General features: G+C 45.3%; 1 protein-coding gene across 1 annotated transcript; it reads left to right on the forward strand.

The window, feature by feature from the left end:
- Positions 1-156: 156 nt before the first annotated feature.
- miga1 (mitoguardin 1) lies at positions 157-22,648 on the forward strand. Its single transcript, XM_029454131.1, has 17 exons — positions 157-255; positions 1,607-1,766; positions 5,450-5,621; positions 6,017-6,135; positions 6,247-6,379; positions 6,559-6,701; positions 7,134-7,257; positions 7,333-7,433; positions 8,486-8,595; positions 8,709-8,781; positions 8,867-8,953; positions 9,037-9,135; positions 9,214-9,348; positions 9,506-9,559; positions 9,663-9,779; positions 9,928-10,008; positions 21,147-22,648. Exons 2-17 carry the CDS (start codon positions 1,668-1,670, stop codon positions 21,279-21,281), a joined length of 1,782 nt encoding a protein of 593 aa, XP_029309991.1. The 5' UTR covers positions 157-255; positions 1,607-1,667; the 3' UTR covers positions 21,282-22,648.
- Positions 22,649-22,690: the final 42 nt, after the last annotated feature.

The following is a 22,690-nucleotide window of genomic DNA, read 5'->3' on the forward strand; positions in this document are numbered from 1 at the left end:
CAAATGGGTCTTTTGAATCTTAATTATATTATCCCTACTCTGTAATAAATGCCTCCACGAGTATGCACTAGTAAAGACATGTATTTGTAATACCCTTAGGAAGCCGACAGATGGCGCTGAAACTCTGTAAAGAGCGGGAGCGATGCTTTTATTTTGAAAGTCCCGCTGGAGTCCTTCACTCGGCAGCAGCTGAGGTCAGCCTGAGGACCGGTGAAGCACCAGAGCAGTCTGTGGAGATAACCTCTAAATACACAGGTGATTTCATTCATACTTTCACTTCTTCACATTCAGTTAGAAAGTAATCACCCATGTTGACAAGTTCATTTGTTAGACTGTATAATTCAAGCCAGTTTAACAACTGTAGCTAACGCTGCTAGCCGTTATTAGCCTCGTTAGATAAGTTAGCATTAGCTTCTCAGCCAGGCCACTAACTGTTGAGGGCTATATTTGTATAACCATGTGCTAATATGATTCATCTTTTGCAAAGCTAAAGTGAGGATGTTTTTCTTATTCATGTCTTATTTTTGTCCCAGAAAATATTATTTGGAACTTGATTAAAAATAGCTATTTTCTTGGAAGATGTATTTTGGTTTTGTGCGAATGAAAGGAAGCTATAATTGTGGGTATTTCAGTCTTATCAGTATCATGACATGGCACGTTTATTTGTAAAGCACAGAGGCCATTTACAGTGCTACACATAAGGCAAAGAAAAGCATTAGAATAACATTAAATCACTGAAGAGGTAATACAAATCAGTTACACTAGAATAGAGTGATTTAAAACAACAATACCATAACATACAAGCAAGAAATGCAGGAATCATTTTTCCAAAATTGAATAAAATAAATGAATGTACAGTAGAGATGTGGTGTAGCATTAGTTTAGTCTCAAATATTTTGATTATTAAGTTCAACTGCAAAACTATTTTTTAATCTTGGTTTACTAGACTGCTGGTGGTTTTAATGAAAGTACAGATAACTGCCTCTTCAGACGGCATATTCATATTTTTAGGCACTCTGTCTATGCTTCTACAAAGTCCCATGCAAACTATCCCTTGAGATGTGATGAGGTGATTCATGTTTACAGAAATTGAAACATGGAAATCAATCAGCATTTGCAGTTAAAGACAAAGAATCCACATTTTGTCAGGATGAGACTCAAATGGGACAATCATCCATGTGATGAGCCACATGCAAACTTTAATTGGATCTCGCATGTTGTCTTCTAAGGTGGATAAACAGCGGATTAGAAGATGTAGTCCAATAGTGAGAGACTTGGTTTTAGACAAAGCAATGCTCTGTTTGCAGAAGGGTAAAGCCTCTCACTTCTGTAGTCACACAGCACATGTATAATGTAAGGTAAGGGTTAAATGCCTTTGGTGGGTGTGACAATGACTCATACATTTGCCAGTCTGTCAGGTATTTCATGTATATAGTCTTCATGCAACTAATCATTGATAATGTTTCACCACATATAAGAGGTGGATATGCCCAACACTACTCCGGTTAGGCTTGCATATACTGAATGTGAGAGGCTTTATGTAATAACGTCATTATATCCTCTCATGAGCCTCCAAGGTTAAATCCTTGCGTGTCATCTCCCTCAGCTCCAGCAGAATGGTGATGAGTATAAGAGAGTTGCTGCCAAGTCATGGATAGATCGGCACAATGACACATGAGACCCTCACAAACTCCCAGCTGTCCGTCAGGGCGGCTGCGCTGCGCATGGTCGACCTACCGCTGTCCGTGTACAGCTCTCTGGCACAGGTGAGGGGGTGTGTAAAAGTGGTGGGAGTTTGCAAACTGCTTTGTTATTGGGAGTTTACTGTTTTCTATGTCTGCGTCACGAGAGGCACGTCTGTGCTGGATACGATTACTCCTCCAGGTTCTTTCTCCTTTTCTCATCTGTATTGCAAACATTGGCTGTGTTCTTGTTTTTAGATTTGTATATATAGTCTTAATATTTTCTTAAACAAATAAGTTGGACCAAAATACTCTGGTAGGATTTTTATAGAAATAGCTAAAGAAAGCCTTTATTGTTATTGTGCAGAATACATGAACATTAAGAGTTATACTTCTAAACAGTTAAATTAAAAGACACTCGAAGAACACCACAAAAAAAACCGTTTGCAGAGTTTAGTGGTTTGAAGTAGGGAAACCTCGCAGCTCTGTCGTCATGTGTTCATCTGGATCCTCATGTGCTGCTAGAACATGAAATACAAACACAGGGATCTGTTATCCAAAACTTTCCAGCACTACTAGAATAAAAAAAGAGTTTTAACCAGTTTTGTCACATGATGCGTTTCTTTTTTTAGAATTGTATGCATGAAGCCGATTGTCTGATCTTAATTTGAATTTGGCACAACTCCATTCACAGTGTTCCTCTGAGGCGCTCAGGAGAGCCTGTTTACATATACAGTAGTACAGGTGTCTGTGTACATGTACAGGTGTCTGTGTACATATACAGTAGTACAGGTGTCTGTGTACATGTACAGGAGCCTGTGTACATGTACAGTAGTACAGGTGTCTGTGTACATGTACAGGTGTCTGTGTACATATACAGTAGTACAGGTGTCTGTGTACATGTACAGGTATTCTGTGTACATGTAGAGTAGTACAGGTGTCTGTGTACATGTACAGGTGTCTGTGTACATGTACAGAGGTGGAGAAGTTCTATGAGGACCTTGCAACAGCGGTCCGTGATATCCCGGATCACAACTTCCTTGCAATCCTGGATGACTTCAATGCAAGGCTCGGACCGGAGGACGCACCTCTCATGTACCACAACTCCACTAACCGCAATGGCGAACATCCTGCAGCCCTACTTATGGAGCACGAGCTACTAGCTGCGATTACCATGTTCCAGAAAAGAATGGGCAAGAGATGGACCTTCCAGGATCGGGCTACCGGTATGCAACGTCAACTGGACTATATACTAGTAAGGCTTTGGGCACGAGCCGACTGCAGAGAATCGCATGGTATTGAATATGGCCAAACAGCTTCTTTTCGATACCTACGGGGGGGAGGAGCTGATGGAGAAGGTGCAGAGAGTGGAGGCAGCGCATGGTGAACAGCAGTACGGGGAGGCATGGAGGATCATCAATGAGATGAGTGGGAGGAAAAGGTCGAAGGAGGGACAGGTGGCGGGCGACAGCCCAGAAGAGAGGGTGACCTCCTGGTTCACTGACTTCCGAAATCTCCTGGGAACACACCTGACAGTGGATGGACCTGAGGAAGTGATACCTGTCGTCCTCACGAATCTCGCTATTGACGATGGTCCCTTTACAGTTTGCCAAAGTGAAATCCACACTGAAGCAGGGAAAAAGTGCTGGGCCGGACGGCATCCCTCCAGAGGTCTGTAAGAACTGTGATCTTGACGACATCATCCTGGAGTTCTGCAACCGCGCCCTTATGACAAACAGTCAGCCTGATATGTGGTCTCTCTCTAACATCATCCCAGTGCCTAAGTCCGGAGATCTCTCGAAGCCAGACAACTACCGTGGCATAAGTCTGACTTGTGTCATTGCAAAAATGTACAACCGCATGATACTGAACCGGATACGGAGCGCCATCGACCCCCACCTGAGAGAGAACCAAAACGGTTTCCGAGAGAAGAGGACCACTGTGACCCAGATCTTGGACTTGAGGAGAATCATCGAGGAGGTTAAGAAGAACAACCTGACAGCGGTACTGTGCTTCATCGATTTCAAAAAGGCATTGACTCGATACACAGAGGCGTGATGATGAAGATACTCGAGGCCTGCGGTGTCCCCTTCCAATTTACTCCGGGCCATAGAGACCATGTACAAGGGTACAAGAGGAAAGGTGGTAACGCCAGATGGCAACAGTGAGGATCGGGATGACTGGAAGCACCGATGGAGGGCCCGTCTGAGGACGACCTAGTAGTAGTAGTAGTAGTAGTAGTAGTAGCCTGTGTACATGTACAGTAGTACAGGTGTCTGTGTACATGTACAGTAGTACAACAGTAGTACAGGTGTCTGGGTGTCTGTTTACATGTACAGGTGTCTGTGTGATGGAAAGGCACTGAGTCAGCAGCTGAGCTGGATACTGTTGTTGATGAACAGTATAATAACAGTGTAAAAGGGTGAATGTGATCTGGGCAAGAAGTAAAGACAGCGTCTGGCTCTCCACGAGCATGAATACTGACGGGTGTGAATACTTCAATATTCTAATCGTGCAGTTTCTTTGTGTATATTTGAACCAAAGGCAAAGCAAGTTGACTTACAGAGCACCGTTCAGACACGAGGCTCTTCCAAGTGTTTTACAGGGGCATAGAAATATTTTAAATATATTTAACATTAAAATTGTATTTAAAAACGAATGAATAATTGAATTGGAAAGAAATTGCAGTTTAAAAAGCACACTAATAAAAAGCACACTGCTTTACCATCTGCACACGTTGATGCACCACTAATTATAATCCAGTAATATCAGATTATTATTGGACAATAAAACATTTTTGTTTATCAAAGCAAGATGTTGTTTTCCAGTTTAATACTGCTTCATTTGCGTATTAAAATATCTAATACCTGATTTTAGTTTCGTATCTTGTCACCTCTTTCACTACTGAGAACATTTCCTGCGTCACAGACGAGTATTAGAATTTCAAAATCCGTCCAGGAAGCCAAAGCAGTGGTGTGTGTGTGTGTGTGTGTGTGTGTGTGTGTGTGTGTGTGTGTGTGTGTGTGTGTGTGTGTGTGTGTGTGTGTGTGTGTGTGTGTGTGTGTGTGTGTGTGTGTGTGTGTGTGTGTGTGTGTGTGTGTGTGTGTGTCCAGACTGATGTAGCTGATCTGATATCATTAGGAACGTGATAAGAGCACGTCTGACATGTGGAGCTCACAGGAACAGAAACGACATGGAAACACTGTCGCACCGTTTCAATCCTCCCGTCCCGTTTAGTGGCGTCGGTCAGCACTGCAGCTGCTGTCGGCTGCAAACTCAGTGTTTGTGTAATCTTCAATTGTTGGGAATGTGCAGCAGCGGTGTCAGCGCGGATAATCTCCCTTGTCCCTCGTTCAGTGTTTCTATCTTTAGACAGAGGGGAGGGGGGACGGGCCGCACGCCATTAGAAAATGATTATTTTAAAATCTGGATGACAGGCTGGTAGCTGGTTTTCAGCGCTGCGTGTTATGTCACCAGTGGCGTTATGCATCCTCAGATGAACTCTCATCCTGCAGGGATACGATGCAGTTCCTGCTGAATCTCAGTTGCAGATAAATCCAACCTTGTACGATATATCATTGGCCTACACTGTTACTGTCGTCTTCTCTTGTAAGTGTAGCTGTTCTGCCTCATTTGTCTCTAGGTTGCACGTTTCTGCTTTTCAGAACATTCCTGAACATTTCAGAACTTTGCTCTGCGTTATAATAAAGACAAGACACCAATCTGCTGCTCACGCTTCTGTCTGTCTCCCTCTCCCCGTCCTCCAGGTGAGTGTCAGCACGGGCACCAAGAAGCTGATGGCAGCCACTGCCTTTGGTGCCGCCTCGCTCCTCTTCCTCGCTCGCCGCTTCCAGAGGAGGAAGGGCAGAAAGAAGGCTCTCTCTCCTCAGTGGGAGCAGGATGGCTTTGTGTTCATCTCCCCGGCCACAGCTGAGAACGGTAACGCTTCCTGTGACACATTTCTCTGGTTGTGAGTCCCAAAGAGAAAAGAAATGCAGGATGAGGATTATATTCTGCACATGTGTACATCAGTTAAATTAACACATGCTCATGAATAATAATCTGATTTAATAAGATCTGCTAGAATGTAATTAACATATAATGCTACACATGCATTGAAAGAAGTGATGACAGAGGCCGACTCTGAACATGTGTTTGCTTTTGATCAAACTTTGTCCCCACTGGCTTGCTGTACTCTCTGATTGTGAGCAAAGCAAACACGTTGGCGAACGCAGTTTATTCGTTGTGTAATCCTGCCGATGGCACGTGTCCTCTGCTCACTGCATTCTGACCTTTCCCTTCAACATTATCTCTGAACTCTTTTATCTACTCAGATAACACCAGTCGAAAAATCACTCTCTCCCTCAACTCCAAGAATGGCCTCTCCTCTGGTCTGCTGCTCAACTCAGGAGACTACAGGAAGCTGTCCGGCTCTCTGCTCAGCCTGGCCTCGGTAACACGTAGTGTAATGTGTCTTTTGCACGGACATGTAAGACGTGTGTGCGTGTGTGCGTTGCTTCCACTGCTTGAAACTTAACTGTGTTCCTCCGCTGTGTCCTCGCAGGTCAAAAGCATGAACTCATCCAGCAGCAGCACCTGCGCAAATGAATCTATCTGCTGGGACAAAGCGGTGGAAGCTGATATCTGCAGTGTGGTCAACTTACCTGTCACCACCCCTGAAAACCTGTACCTCATGGGTAAAGAAACACACACACACACACACACACACACACCACACCACAGCACCACACTGTGTTTGTAGTCAAGAGAAAGGGCCACACAATTAATTAGTGCTGGTGTTCAATCCAGCCTTGTTACTAAATGGAGGTTTTTTAAGTTATTGATTGATTGTGTGTGTGTGTGTGTGTGTGTGCAGGTATGGATTTATTCGAGGAGGCTTTAAGGCGCTGGGAGGAAGCTTTGACATTCAGGAGCAGGCAGGACGAGGATGATGACGACGACAGCTGTGCATCCGTTAAAACGGGAGATGGAGACGCCATCGCTGAGCAGGGCATGGAGGTGAACGCACTGATTAACCACGCCGCCATGTTCAACACGTTTAATCAGAGGGAAGTGAAGGATGTTGAACATGTTTTCTGGAGAACTGTATTTTTCTTTTCCTATAAAATGCTTCCCGACAAACTGAACAGCTCAGTTCAACTTGTTCTAAGAATAAATAGAACGTCTGATCTGGAACCTTTTACACCAGATGAAGGTAGAGAGATGTCCTGCCCACAAACATGTATGAGTAAGCAGCACTCTGACAAACCCACCGGTGGGTCACAGGGTTGGGTTGTGTAACGGCTAACTCACTGGATCAGCTGCCACACACATTAGGGTGCCTGCTATTTTAAGTTTTGCTATTTTTTTAAAATCAGATTTTATGTAATTATGCTTTTAGGGTTTGTGAGCCATCTCTCCGTCATTGAACTTGATTGTTTGTGTGTGCAGGACGTCATCAGTGCAGAGTTCATCCACAGGCTGAAGTCTCTGCTGCAGAGGGCTTACAGCCTGCAGGAGGAGTTCGAGGGAGTGCTGTGCGTGTCGGAGCCCTCGTCCCACAGCGACAGCCAGGGTGAGTCACTCGCACAACGTTACGTAAGTTCCATAATCAATACAGTATTATGCAACGCGTGATTGTCCACCACAGATAAAATGGCAGACGTGCTGGCCAGAGAGGAGCTGGACGACGCCTGTCTGAGAGACAGCGTCAGCATCGCCTCCACCGACTCCTTTGTGTCGGCTGCTGAGGTGAGAGAAGCTCGCTCGGCATTATCATCCATACGCTGTCGACGCATATTATGTGTCTCAAACTTGTTCACAGCGGGAGTTTGAGTCGAATAGCTTTTATCTTTCCTGTAAAGTCTCCTGCAGCTGATCTCCTTAAAGCACTCGTCCTGCTGCACTTCCCCCTCGACGTACTGAAACAAACTGTTTCTGAAGAATGAACTCATTTGTTTACTGAAGCTTAAGATCTCCACATGCTGAAAGCTGAAGGTGCAGTACACCAGCGCCAGGATAAACTTTCTTCAAAGTAAATGAGTCTTTAAAATTTCATAAAAGCTTTTTAATTGAACCCTCAAACATGTTTGACCTTTACAGACGAGTGAGAGAAGTCCAACTGGGTCACTCGTAGTTATAAATAGACCTTTGAACATTCTTCAGATTACAACACGCAGCTCGCCGTTACTCCGCAGCTGTTTTCATCCGAGAGGTGTCTGTGCGCTCGGGGATTGATCTCTCGTACCGTTTGAAAATGGCACAATTTCCCTCATTAATAACGGTGAAAGCAAAGCGGTCAGACGCGACTTAAGAAGTAACGCTGTGTTCCAGGACGTCCTGCACTTATTTTAACTGGGACAAGAGAACTCCATGTTGACATTCAGCACCGGTCACAACTTCAAAATCATCTTTTCTTATTACGTTGTGTCGGGTTCAGCTGTAAAACACATTTTAGAGCTTCATATGTCCTGATGCAGCACCTGCTAAAGAGTCTGAAAGCTTTGCTTTTATTAAACTTCAAATACTTTTATTTGGCCAAAGTATTAAACAGTGAAAGTGAAAGGATTTTAAAAATATATATAATTTGTTCAAATGTTTTAAATAACAAATATATAATTAATGTGTATTTACTAAATAAAGAGACTTAAAATAAATGTAAATGTAAGAATAGGAGCATCAGATGAGGCGGTTTACAGCAGGATGATTTCTCCCTTTATCTTCCGAAACCTCTCCTGTTTCCAAAAGCTTTATTGTTTTGTATGAATGTTGAAGATTGAACATTACTTCTGTCTCTGCGTCAGCTGACGGAGCACCGGGAGCTGCGTAGCGTCCTCGCTCTGGGTCATCACCTTTTCTACGAGGAGGCGCTGCAGATGGCCGAGGACGGCAAGATCTCCTGCAGGGTGCTGCGGTAATTAAACTCATTTGGTACAACACGTGTGAAACGCAGAGAAAATACATGTTGAGAGGAGTTCCATCGCTCCGACGTTTCAATCTGGTCTTCTTCTTGACTTTCATCGTCAGGACTGAGATGCTCGAGTGTCTCGGGGACATCGACTTCCTGGCCAAGTTGCACTGTGTGCGTCAGGCATGTCAGGTACAGTCCAACCGTATGAACTCAGATACACCATGAGATACATGTTCAACCTTTTCATTCATAAAAGATGGTTTTTTTCCTCCAGCTGATTTTGTGCGAGAGGAAGACCCGGATGTTTCTGGCCGACACAGGAAAGAAAATACTGTCTTCTATTATTGTTAAAGCCCAGAAGGTGAGACTGAAGCCGAAACTCGTGAATAAAAAGATCCTTTAATGACTGATTTCCCTCCTAAAATGTTGTCCTTTCATTTTCAGAGCCCAAAGCGATTCGAGGAATTGTTTGAGGAGATGATTTCCTTCCTGGAGCACACGGAGCACTGGGAAAACACCGAGGTGGAGCTGGCCACGCGGGGGGTACGAGTGCCGCTTCACAGAGTTACAACATGGTCTACGACCAACGAGAGTAAAACACGTTCTCCTCACTCTCACCAGGTGAACCACTTGAACTTCTACGACATCGTGCTGGACTTCATCCTGATGGACTCCTTCGAGGATCTGGAGAATCCACCGATCTCCATCCAGAACGTGATCAACAACCGCTGGCTCAACAGCTCCTTCAAGGAGACGGTGAGTCAACTCCATAAGAGTTGTAAGTAGAGGGGGTTAGAATCAGGGTTCCTGCACCCACTTTTAATTCAGATATACTGTATATATTATTTCATTCATGTGACATTTGACTGTTGGGGCTTTTGACAGAGGATTTAACCTGCATGTGTTTTCACAGGCGGTGGCATCAAGCTGTTGGTCCGTGATGAAGCAGAAGAGGCAACACATGAAGGTACCAGCAACCACCATGACACCGGTTCATCTCAGGGCGAGTTATGACCGAGTCATTACACACACAACCAGATATCTTCAGTAACCTCTGCTCTCTGTCTCAGGTGTCCGACGGCTTCATCGCTCATTTCTACGCCGTGTGTGAACAGATCAGCCCCGTCCTGGCCTGGGGCATCCTGGGGCCCAAAAGCTCCCTCCATGACTTCTGCTGCTTCTTCAAGGTCGGTCTGAGCGCCAGAAATAACGTGACGATGACATGAGACATGCCCTTAGCAATATGTGCTCCAAAAGAAAGAATAAATGTAATTGTGGAGAACTGTGCCTGTAAAGTATCCGTCTGTCCTGACAGTGTTCGCTCTTCTCCTTCAGGACCAGGTGCTGTACTTCCTGAAGGACATATTCGACCTGGACAAAGTGCGTTACTCCTCTGTGGAGAGTCTCGCAGAGGACATGCTCCACCATATTCTAATCGGGCAGTTTATTGTGTATATTTGAACCACAGCCCACAGCAAGTTGACTGTACAGAGCACCGTTCAGCCCACGAGGCTCTTCCAAGTGTTTACAGGGCATCGAAATATTTTAATATATTTAACAAAAAATTGTATTTAAAAACGAATGATGAATAATTGCATTGGAAAGAAAATGCAGTTTTAAAAAGCACACTAATAAAAAGCACACGCTTTACCATCTGCACACGTTGATGAGCACTAATATAACTCAGTAATATCAGATTATTATTGGACAATAAACATTTTTGTTATCAAAGAAGATGTGTGTTTTCCAGTTTTAATACTGCTTCATGTTATCGTATTAAATATCTAATCCGATTTTAGTTTCGTATCTTGTAACACCTCTTTCATACTGATAACATTTCCTTGCTCACAGAGACGAGATATCGAATTTCAAAATCGTCCAGAAGCAAGCAGTGGTGTGTGTGTGTGTGTGTGTGTGTGTGTGTGTGTGTGTTGTGTGTGGGTGGTGTGTGTGTGTGTGTGTGTGTGTTTGTGGTGGTGTTGTGTTGTTGTGTGTGTGTGTGTGTGGTGTGTTGTGTGTGTGTCCAAGACTGAGTAGCTATATTGATATCACTTAGGAAACGTGATAAGAGCACGTGACTGTGGACTCACAGGAAACAGAACGACATGAAAACACTGTACCACTCGTTCAATCCTCCCGTCCCGTTTGAAGTGGCCGTTCGTCGCAATGCAGCTTGCCGTCGGCTGCAAATAGTGTTTGTGTAATCTTCAATATGTTGGGAATTGAAAGCAGCGGTGTCAGCGCGGATAATCTACCTTGTCCCTCGTTCAGTGTTTACTATCTTAGACAAGGGGAGGGGGGACGGCCGCACGCCAATTAGAAAATGATTATTTTAAATCTGCTGATGACAGGTGGTAGCTGGGTTTCACGCTGCGTGTTGTATGTCACCAGTGGCGTTATGCATCCTCAGATGAATACTTCATCTGCAGTGGATACGATGCAGTTCCTGCTGAATCTCAGTTTGCGATAAATCCAACCTTGTACGATATATCATTGGCCTACACTGGTACTGATCGTCTTCTCTTGTTAAGTGGTCACTGTTCTGCCTCATTTGTCTCTAGGTTGCACGTTTCGGTTTCAGAACACTTCCGAACATTTCACAATTTGCTCTGCGTATAATAAAGACAAGACACCAATCTGCTGCTCAAGTCTTCGTGTCTGTCTCATCTCCCCGTCCTCCAGGTGATTGTACAGCCACGGGCACCAAGAGATGAATGGCAAGCCATGCCTTTGGTGCCGCCTCGCTCCTTCTTCCTCGCTCACGCCGCTTCCAGAGGAGAAGAAGGGCAGAAAAGAGGCTCTCTCCCTCGGTGGAGCAGGATGGCTTTTGTGTTCATCTCCCCGCCACAGCGAGAACGGTACGCTTCCCTGTACAATCATTTCTCTGGGTTTGTGAGTCCCAAAGAGGAAAAAAAATGCAGGATGGGATTATATTCTGCACATGTGTACATAGTTAAATTAACACATGCTCATGATACTAATCTTGATTTATAAGATTGCTAAATGTAATTAACATATTAATGCTACACAATGCATCCTGCAAAGAAAATGATGGACAGGGCCGACTCTGACCATGTGTTTGCTTTTGGATCAAACTGGTCCCCACTGGCTTGCTGTACTCTCGGATTGTGAGTCAAAAGCAACACGTTGGCGAACGCAGTTATATTCGGTTTGTGTAATCCTGCCGATGGCACGTTCCTTGCTCACTGACATTCTGACCGTTTCCCTTCACATTATCTTGAACCTCTTTATCTGATCAGATAAACACAGTCGAAAAATCACCTCTCCTCAAACTCCAAGAATGGGCCTCTCCCTTGGTCTGCTGCTCAATCAGGAGATACAGGAGCTGTCCGGACTCTCTCTCAGCCGGCCTGGGTAACACGTATTGTAATGTGTCTTTTGCAACGGAACATGTAAGACGTGTGTGGCGTGTGTCGTTGCTTCCACGGCTTGAAACTTAACTGTGTTCCTCGCTGTGTCCTCGCAGGTCAAAAGAATGAACTCATGCCAGCAGCAGCAGCACTGCGCCAAATGAGATTATCTATGGGACAAAGCGGGGAAGCTGATATCTGCAGTGTGGTCAACTTAACTGTCACCACCCCTTGAAAAACCTTACCCTCATGGGTAAAGAAACACACACACACCACACACACACCAGACCCCACACAGCAACACATGTGTTTGTAGTCAAGAGAAAGGCACACACAATTAATTAGTGCGGGTTCAACTCGCAGCCTTGTATAAATGGAGGTTTTTTAAGTTATTGATTGATTGTGTGTGTGTGTGTGTGTGTGTTGCAAGGGATGGATTTATGTTTTCGAGGAGGCTTTTAAAGGCGTGGGAGGAAGCTTTGTCATTAGGAGCATGGCAGGACAGGATGATGACGACCGACAGCTGTGGATCCGTTAAAACAGGGAGATGGGAGACCGGCCTCGCTGAGCGGGCATGGAGGTGAACGCATGATTCACTAACCACGCCGCCATGTTCGAAACACGTTTAACAGAGAGGAAGTGAAGGCTGTTGAAACATTTTTCTGAGAGGAAGAGAACTGTTTTTCTTTTCATCTTCTATAAATGCTTCCCGACAAAACGAACAGCTCGAGTTAAACTTGTTCTAGAATACTAGAACTCTGATTTTCTGGAACTTTACCCAGATGAAGAAGAGAGCTGTCCCTGGCCCACAAACATGTATGAGTAAAGCAGCACTCTGACAACACCAGGTGGGTCACAACAGGGTTGGGTTGTGTAACGGACTAAACTCACTGGATAGTGCACACACATAGGTGCCTGCATTTTAAGTTTTTGAACTATTTTTAAAATCAGATTTTATGTAATTAGATGTTTTGGGTGTTTGAGCCATCTCTCCGTCATTGAACTTGGATTGTTTGTGTGTGCAGGAACGTCATCAGTGCAGAGTTTTTCATCCACAGGGCGAAGTACTCTGCTGCAGAGGGGCTTACCAGCCGCAGGAGGAGGTTCGAGGGAGTGTGTGGCGTTCAGGAGCCCTCGTCCCACAGCGACAGCCCAGGGTGAGGTCACTCGCAAACAACGTTTACGTAAGTTCCATAACCAATACAGTATTATGCAACGCGTGATTGTCACACCACAGATAAAACTGGCAGACGTGCTGGCCAGAGAGCGAGCTGGACGACGCCTGGCTGAGAGACAGCGTCAAGCATCGCTCCCACCGACGTCCTTGTGTGTCGGCTGCTGAGGTGAGAGTAAGCTCGCTCGTGATGTATCCCAACGCGTCGACCAATTACTTGGTCTCAACACGTGTTTCAACGGGGGAGTTGAGGCGAAATAGATACTGTTTTCTATGTCTGCGTCACGAGAGGCACGTCTGTGCTGGATACGATTACTCCTCCAGGTTCTTTCTCCTTTTCTCATCTGTATTGCAAACATTGGCTGTGTTCTTGTTTTTAGATTTGTATATATAGTCTTAATATTTTCTTAAACAAATAAGTTGGACCAAAATACTCTGGTAGGATTTTTATAGAAATAGCTAAAGAAGCCTTTATTGTTATTGTGCAGAATACATGAACATTAAGAGTTATACTTCTAAACAGTTAAATTAAAAGACACTCGAAGAACACCACAAAAAAAAACCGTTTGCAGAGTTTAGTGGTTTGAAGTAGGGAAACCTCGCAGCTCTGTCGTCATGTGTTCATCTGGATCCTCATGTGCTGCTAGAACATGAAATACAAACACAGGGATCTGTTATCCAAAACTTTCCAGCACTACTAGAATAAAAAAAGAGTTTTAACCAGTTTTGTCACATGATGCGTTTCTTTTTTTAGAATTGTATGCATGAAGCCGATTGTCTGATCTTAATTTGAATTTGGCACAACTCCATTCACAGTGTTCCTCTGAGGCGCTCAGGAGAGCCTGTTTACATATACAGTAGTACAGGTGTCTGTGTACATGTACAGGTGTCTGTGTACATATACAGTAGTACAGGTGTCTGTGTACATGTACAGTAGTACAGGTGTCTGTGTACATGTACAGTAGTACAGGTGTCTGTGTACATGTAGAGGTATTCTGTGTACATGTACAGGCGTCTGTGTACATGTACAGGTGTCTGTTTACATGTAGAGGTATTCTGTGTACATGTACAGGTGTCTGTGTACATGTACAGTAGTACAGGTGTCTGTGTACATGTACAGGTATTCTGTGTACATGTAGAGTAGTACAGGTGTCTGTGTACATGTACAGGTGTCTGTGTACATGTACAGAGGTGGAGAAGTTCTATGAGGACCTTGCAACAGCGGTCCGTGATATCCCGGCTCACAACTTCCTTGCAATCCTGGATGACTTCAATGCAAGGCTCGGACCGGAGGACGCACCTCTCATGTACCACAACTCCACTAACCGCAATGGCGAACATCCTGCAGCCCTACTTATGGAGCACGAGCTACTAGCTGCGAACACCATGTTCCAGAAAAGAATGGGCAAGAGATGGACCTTCCAGGATCGGGCTACCGGTATGCAACGTCAACTGGACTACATACTAGTAAGGCTTTGGGCACGAGCCGACTGCAGAGAATCGCATGGTATTGAATATGGCCAAACAGCTTCTTTTCGATACCTACGATAAGATCAGGGGGGAGGAGCTGATGAAGGTGCAGAGAGTGGAGGCAGCGCATGGTGAACAGCAGTACGGGGAGGCATGGAGGGTCATCAATGAGATGAGTGGGAGGAAAAGGTCGAAAGAGGGACAGGTGGCGGGCGACAGCCCAGAAGAGAGGGTGACCTCCTGGTTCACTGACTTCCGAAATCTCCTGGGAACACACCTGACAGTGGATGGACCTGAGGAAGTGATACCTGTCGTCCTCACGAATCTCGCTATTGACGATGGTCCCTTTACAGTTTGCCAAAGTGAAATCCACACTGAAGCAGGGAAAAAGTGCTGGGCCGGACGGCATCCCTCCAGAGGTCTGTAAGAACTGTGATCTTGACGACATCATCCTGGAGTTCTGCAACCGCGCCCTTATGACAAACAGCCTGATATGTGGTCTCTCTCTAACATCATCCCAGTGCCTAAGTCCGGAGATCTCTCGAAGCCAGACAACTACCGTGGCATAAGTCTGACTTGTGTCATTGCAAAAATGTACAACCGCATGATACTGAACCGTATACGGAGCGCCATCGACCCCCACCTGAGAGAGAACCAAAACGGTTTCCGAGAGAAGAGGACCACTGTGACCCAGATCTTGGACTTGAGGAGAATCATCGAGGAGGTTAAGAAGAACAACCTGACAGCGGTACTGTGCTTCATCGATTTCAAAAAGGCATTTGACTCGATACACAGAGGCGTGATGATGAAGATACTCGAGGCCTGCGGTGTCCCCTTCCAATTTACTCCGGGCCATAGAGACCATGTACAAGGGTACAAGAGGAAAGGTGGTAACGCCAGATGGCAACAGTGAGGATCGGGATGACTGGAAGCACCGATGGAGGGCCCGTCTGAGGACGACCTAGTAGTAGTAGTAGTAGTAGTAGCAGCCTGTGTACATGTACAGTAGTACAGGTGTCTGTGTACATGTACAGTAGTACAACAGTAGTACAGGTGTCTGTGTGTCTGTTTACATGTACAGGTGTCTGTGTGATGGAAAGGCACTGAGTCAGCAGCTGAGCTGGATACTGTTGTTGATGAACAGTGTAATAACAGTGTAAAAGGGTGAATGTGATCTGGGCAAGAAGTAAAGACAGCGTCCGGCTCTCCACGAGCATGAATACTGACGGGTGTGAATACTTCAATATTCTGCGTGCGTGCGTGCGTCCAGACTGATGTAGCTGATCTGATATCATTAGGAACGTGATAAGAGCACGTCTGACATGTGGAGCTCACAGGAACAGAAACGACATGGAAACACTGTCGCACCGTTTCAATCCTCCCGTCCCGTTTAGTGGCGTCGGTCAGCACTGCAGCTGCTGTCGGCTGCAAACTCAGTGTTTGTGTAATCTTCAATTGTTGGGAATGTGCAGCAGCGGTGTCAGCGCGGATAATCTCCCTTGTCCCTCGTTCAGTGTTTCTATCTTTAGACAGAGGGGAGGGGGGACGGGGCGCACGCCATTAGAAAATGATTATTTTAAAATCTGGATGACAGGCTGGTAGCTGGTTTTCAGCGCTGCGTGTTATGTCACCAGTGGCGTTATGCATCCTCAGATGAACTCTCATCCTGCAGGGATACGATGCAGTTCCTGCTGAATCTCAGTTGCAGATAAATCCAACCTTGTACGATATATCATTGGCCTACACTGTTACTGTCGTCTTCTCTTGTAAGTGTAGCTGTTCTGCCTCATTTGTCTCTAGGTTGCACGTTTCTGCTTTTCAGAACATTCCTGAACATTTCAGAACTTTGCTCTGCGTTATAATAAAGACAAGACACCAATCTGCTGCTCACGCTTCTGTCTGTCTCCCTCTCCCCGTCCTCCAGGTGAGTGTCAGCACGGGCACCAAGAAGCTGATGGCAGCCACTGCCTTTGGTGCCGCCTCGCTCCTCTTCCTCGCTCGCCGCTTCCAGAGGAGGAAGGGCAGAAAGAAGGCTCTCTCTCCTCAGTGGGAGCAGGATGGCTTTGTGTTCATCTCCCCGGCCACAGCTGAGAACGGTAACGCTTCCTGTGACACATTTCGCTGGTTGTGAGTCCCAAAGAGAAAAGAAATGCAGGATGAGGATTATATTCTGCACATGTGTACATCAGTTAAATTAACACATGCTCATGAATAATAATCTGATTTAATAAGATCTGCTAGAATGTAATTAACATATAATGCTACACATGCATTGAAAGAAGTGATGACAGTGATGACTCTGAACATGTGACATGTGTTTGCTTTTGATCAAACTTTGTCCCCACTGGCTTGCTGTACTCTCTGATTGTGAGCAAAGCAAACACGTTGGCGAACGCAGTTTATTCGTTGTGTAATCCTGCCGATGGCTCGTGTCCTCTGCTCACTGCATTCTGACCTTTCCCTTCAACATTATCTCTGAACTCTTTTATCTACTCAGATAACACCAGTCGAAAAATCACTCTCTCCCTCAACTCCAAGAATGGCCTCTCCTCTGGTCTGCTGCTCAACTCAGGAGACTACAGGAAGCTGTCCGGCTCTCTGCTCAGCCTGGCCTCGGTAAGACGTAGTGTAATGTGTCTTTTGCACGGACATGTAAGACGTGTGTGCGTTGCTTCCACTGCTTGAAACTTAACTGTGTTCCTCCGCTGTGTCCTCGCAGGTCAAAAGCATGAACTCATCCAGCAGCAGCACCTGCGCAAATGAATCTATCTGCTGGGACAAAGCGGTGGAAGCTGATATCTGCAGTGTGGTCAACTTACCTGTCACCACCCCTGAAAACCTGTACCTCATGGGTAAAGAAACACACACACACACACACACACCACACCACAGCACCACACTGTGTTTGTAGTCAAGAGAAAGGGCCACACAATGAATTAGTGCTGGTGTTCAATCCAGCCTTGTTACTAAATGGAGGTTTTTTAAGTTATTGATTGATTGTGTGTGTGTGTGTGTGTGTGTGTGTGTGTGTGTGTGTGTGTGTGTGTGTGTGTGTGTGTGTGTGTGTGTGTGTGTGTGTGTGTGCGCAGGTATGGATTTATTCGAGGAGGCTTTAAGGCGCTGGGAGGAAGCTTTGACATTCAGGAGCAGGCAGGACGAGGATGATGACGACGACAGCTGTGCATCCGTTAAAACGGGAGATGGAGACGCCATCGCTGAGCAGGGCATGGAGGTGAACGCACTGATTAACCACGCCGCCATGTTCAACACGTTTAATCAGAGGGAAGTGAAGGATGTTGAACATGTTTTCTGGAGAACTGTATTTTTCTTTTCCTATAAAATACTTCCCGACAAACTGAACAGCTCAGTTCAACTTGTTCTAAGAATAAATAGAACGTCTGATCTGGAACCTTTTACACCAGATGAAGGTAGAGAGATGTCCTGCCCACAAACATGTATGAGTAAGCAGCACTCTGACAAACCCACCGGTGGGTCACAGAGTTGGGTTGTGTAACGGCTAACTCACTGGATCAGCTGCCACACACATTAGGGTGCCTGCTATTTTAAGTTTTGCTATTTTTTTAAATCAGATTTTATGTAATTATGCTTTGAGGGTTTGTGAGCCATCTCTCCGTCATTGAACTTGATTGTTTGTGTGTGCAGGACGTCATCAGTGCAGAGTTCATCCACAGGCTGAAGTCTCTGCTGCAGAGGGCTTACAGCCTGCAGGAGGAGTTCGAGGGAGTGCTGTGCGTGTCGGAGCCCTCGTCCCACAGCGACAGCCAGGGTGAGTCACTCGCACAACGTTACGTAAGTTCCATAATCAATACAGTATTATGCAACGCGTGATTGTCCACCACAGATAAAATGGCAGACGTGCTGGCCAGAGAGGAGCTGGACGACGCCTGTCTGAGAGACAGCGTCAGCATCGCCTCCACCGACTCCTTTGTGTCGGCTGCTGAGGTGAGAGAAGCTCGCTCGGCATTATCATCCATACGCTGTCGACGCATATTATGTGTCTCAAACTTGTTCACAGCGGGAGTTTGAGTCGAATAGCTTTTATCTTTCCTGTAAAGTCTCCTGCAGCTGATCTCCTTAAAGCACTCGTCCTGCTGCACTTCCCCCTCGACGTACTGAAACAAACTGTTTCTGAAGAATGAACTCATTTGTTTACTGAAGCTTAAGATCTCCACATGCTGAAAGCTGAAGGTGCAGTACACCAGCGCCAGGATAAACTTTACTTCAAAGTAAATGAGTCTTTAAAATTTCATAAAAGCTTTTTAATTGAACCCTCAAACATGTTTGACCTTTACAGACGAGTGAGAGAAGTCCAACTGGGTCACTCGTAGTTATAAATAGACCTTTGAACATTCTTCAGATTACAACACGCAGCTCGCCGTTACTCCGCAGCTGTTTTCATCCGAGAGGTGTCTGTGCGCTCGGGGATTGATCTCTCGTACCGTTTGAAAATGGCACAATTTCCTCATTAATAACGGTGAAAGCAAAGCGGTCAGACGCGACTTAAGAAGTAACGCTGTGTTCCAGGACGTCCTGCACTTATTTTAACTGGGACAAGAGAACTCCATGTTGACATTCAGCACCGGTCACAACTTCAAAATCATCTTTTCTTATTACGTTGTGTCGGGTTCAGCTGTAAAACACATTTTAGAGCTTCATATGTCCTGATGCAGCACCTGCTAAAGAGTCTGAAAGCTTTGCTTTTATTAAACTTCAAATACTTTTATTTGGCCAAAGTATTAAACAGTGAAAGTGAAAGGATTTTAAAAATATATATAATTTGTTCAAATGTTTTAAATAACAAATATATAATTAATGTGTATTTACTAAATAAAGAGACTTAAAATAAATGTAAATGTAAGAATAGGAGCATCAGATGAGGCGGTTTACAGCAGGATGATTTCTCCCTTTATCTTCCGAAACCTCTCCTGTTTCCAAAAGCTTTATTGTTTTGTATGAATGTTGAAGATTGAACATTACTTCTGTCTCTGCGTCAGCTGACGGAGCACCGGGAGCTGCGTAGCGTCCTCGCTCTGGGTCATCACCTTTTCTACGAGGAGGCGCTGCAGATGGCCGAGGACGGCAAGATCTCCTGCAGGGTGCTGCGGTAATTAAACTCATTTGGTACAACACGTGTGAAACGCAGAGAAAATACATGTTGAGAGGAGTTCCATCGCTCCGACGTTTCAATCTGGTCTTCTTCTTGACTTTCATCGTCAGGACTGAGATGCTCGAGTGTCTCGGGGACATCGACTTCCTGGCCAAGTTGCACTGTGTGCGTCAGGCATGTCAGGTACAGTCCAACCGTATGAACTCAGATACACCATGAGATACATGTTCAACCTTTTCATTCATAAAAGATGGTTTTTTTCCTCCAGCTGATTTTGTGCGAGAGGAAGACCCGGATGTTTCTGGCCGACACAGGAAAGAAAATACTGTCTTCTATTATTGTTAAAGCCCAGAAGGTGAGACTGAAGCCGAAACTCGTGAATAAAAAGATCCTTTAATGACTGATTTCCCTCCTAAAATGTTGTCCTTTCATTTTCAGAGCCCAAAGCGATTCGAGGAATTGTTTGAGGAGATGATTTCCTTCCTGGAGCACACGGAGCACTGGGAAAACACCGAGGTGGAGCTGGCCACGCGGGGGGTACGAGTGCCGCTTCACAGAGTTACAACATGGTCTGCGACCAACGAGAGTAAAACACGTTCTCCTCACTCTCACCAGGTGAACCACTTGAACTTCTACGACATCGTGCTGGACTTCATCCTGATGGACTCCTTCGAGGATCTGGAGAATCCACCGATCTCCATCCAGAACGTGATCAACAACCGCTGGCTCAACAGCTCCTTCAAGGAGACGGTGAGTCAACTCCATAAGAGTTGTAAGTAGAGGGGGTTAGAATCAGGGTTCCTGCACCCACTTTTAATTCAGATATACTGTATATATTATTTCATTCATGTGACATTTGACTGTTGGGGCTTTTGACAGAGGATTTAACCTGCATCTGTTTTCACAGGCGGTGGCATCAAGCTGTTGGTCCGTGATGAAGCAGAAGAGGCAGCACATGAAGGTACCAGCAACCACCATGACACCGGTTCATCTCAGGGCGAGTTATGACCGAGTCATTACACACACAACCAGATATCTTCAGTAACCTCTGCTCTCTGTCTCAGGTGTCCGACGGCTTCATCGCTCATTTCTACGCCGTGTGTGAACAGATCAGCCCCGTCCTGGCCTGGGGCATCCTGGGGCCCAAAAGCTCCCTCCATGACTTCTGCTGCTTCTTCAAGGTCGGTCTGAGCGCCAGAAATAACGTGACGATGACATGAGACATGCCCTTAGCAAATGTGTGCTCCAAAAGAAAGAATAAATGTAATTGTGGAGAACTGTGCCTGTAAAGTATCCGTCTGTGCCGACAGTGTTCGCTCTTCTCCTTCAGGACCAGGTGCTGTACTTCCTGAAGGACATATTCGACCTGGACAAAGTGCGTTACTCCTCTGTGGAGAGTCTCGCAGAGGACATGCTCCACCTGCTGCACCGGCGCTCTGAGCTGCTGGTGGCCTACCTGGGAGCCGACTCCCTGCGGCACGCCAACATCTGCGGCTCCCCGCAGGTGCAGCTGCTGCCCAGCGCCCTGCTGGAGGCTCCAGTGTAGTGACAGACAGAGGGGAGGGGGGGGAACTTGAACCCACATGGACCGGGAGCATCAAAAACACTAAACGTGGAAATCTAAGCATTTATTCAGGGGTGAGTTTCCCGCCTCCAGCGTTCAGTGTAGCAGTGTAGCACAAAACGGCTCATTGAAGAATATTAATGTAGAAACACTTTCACCACTGTCTGACATCACATCTCCCATCATGCTTTGTGCTCACGTGGCTCTGCATCTGAGCATAAAGTGTTCCAGCTGTCTTGCCTTCACACTTGATCATCATCATCTCCAGTATGGCCTCCTCCTGCTCCCCAGCTCCTCGTCGCTGTGCCATCGCAGTGCACGTTAGTTTTAAAATCAAAGCAATATGTGTAATTTAAACCTGCTGTGACACATTTGATAGTAATCATCTTGCAGTATACATTATGCTGTGTATATGAGGGCATATGTATTGCTGTTAAGAGGAAGGGTATTATATATTTATTTTACTATAAATTTAAACAAGGATTTATTTTTTAGAAGTTGTAGTTGTGCCTGTTTGCATCGATGGATTTGTGATCGGCTTCAAACACATGAATACTAATGTTGTATAATAAACTGATACATGTTTCACATTCTGCACATCAGCAATGCAAAACCACGGACTGTTTGTGTTGCAAATGGAAAACATAACATGGTACGAGTCTTCAGATACTTAACGCTAATGTTTCTTTGCACCAGGACTCGAACAGTCATGCGATATTTAAATGAAGCTCATGCAGCCTGCAAGGCCCTAATCCCATTATACCGTCAGTTACACGTCGCTGTTACGTAAACATGCAGCTCGAAGCCTTACACATGTTCATAGCCTTGTCTTCATCACTGAATGTCGGTCTTAATAATAATATATTGGTCAGTCACTGCCATGTACAGAACACGCACAACATGAACGCTCTGAGCAGTTACTGCAGTAACTAACCGTGGGATATGTAATGCTCCGTGCTCGGGGCTTCATTTTAGGAGTTAGTTGCAGGATATTATTTTTGGTCCATCTTAAACAATTCACACATGTACTTTGAAATAGTTGCTGTGAGGACACAACAGTCTGAACGTCATCGATCTGCAACTGACAAGTTCCCAGCTTTTGATATGGAGTCTGGTTTCTTTAATAGACACTTTAACACTGGGCCTAAGGAATTAAAATAAATCAATAGTAAGTTGTTGCAGACCTACTTTACTTGAAATGCTGTAGTGATAGCAAATTATTTTTTATTTAACTCAAGTCATTTGTTTATTTGCAGTATGAACGATGGTTAAAACGTGTATCTGACACTTTTACATTTGTGCGTTCACCTCGTCTGTGTATAACTTAAATAAAGACTTATGAGAACGTGTCGTCTTGTTGTTCTTCGATGTGAAACACTCGAGTGAGTCCA

Source organism: Cottoperca gobio, chromosome 17 (genome assembly GCF_900634415.1).
Source record: "Cottoperca gobio chromosome 17, fCotGob3.1, whole genome shotgun sequence".
NCBI classification, from domain to species: Eukaryota; Metazoa; Chordata; class Actinopteri; order Perciformes; family Bovichtidae; genus Cottoperca; species Cottoperca gobio.

Coding starts and splice junctions, on each gene's coding strand:
- miga1 (XM_029454131.1), top strand. CDS start 1,668: ATGACACATGAGACCCTCACAAACTCCCAGCTGTCCGTCAGGGCGGCT. Junction 6,136..6,246: donor CTCTGCTCAGCCTGGCCTCG/GTAACACGTAGT, acceptor GTGTCCTCGCAG/GTCAAAAGCATGAACTCATC. Junction 7,434..8,485: donor CCTTTGTGTCGGCTGCTGAG/GTGAGAGAAGCT, acceptor TCTCTGCGTCAG/CTGACGGAGCACCGGGAGCT.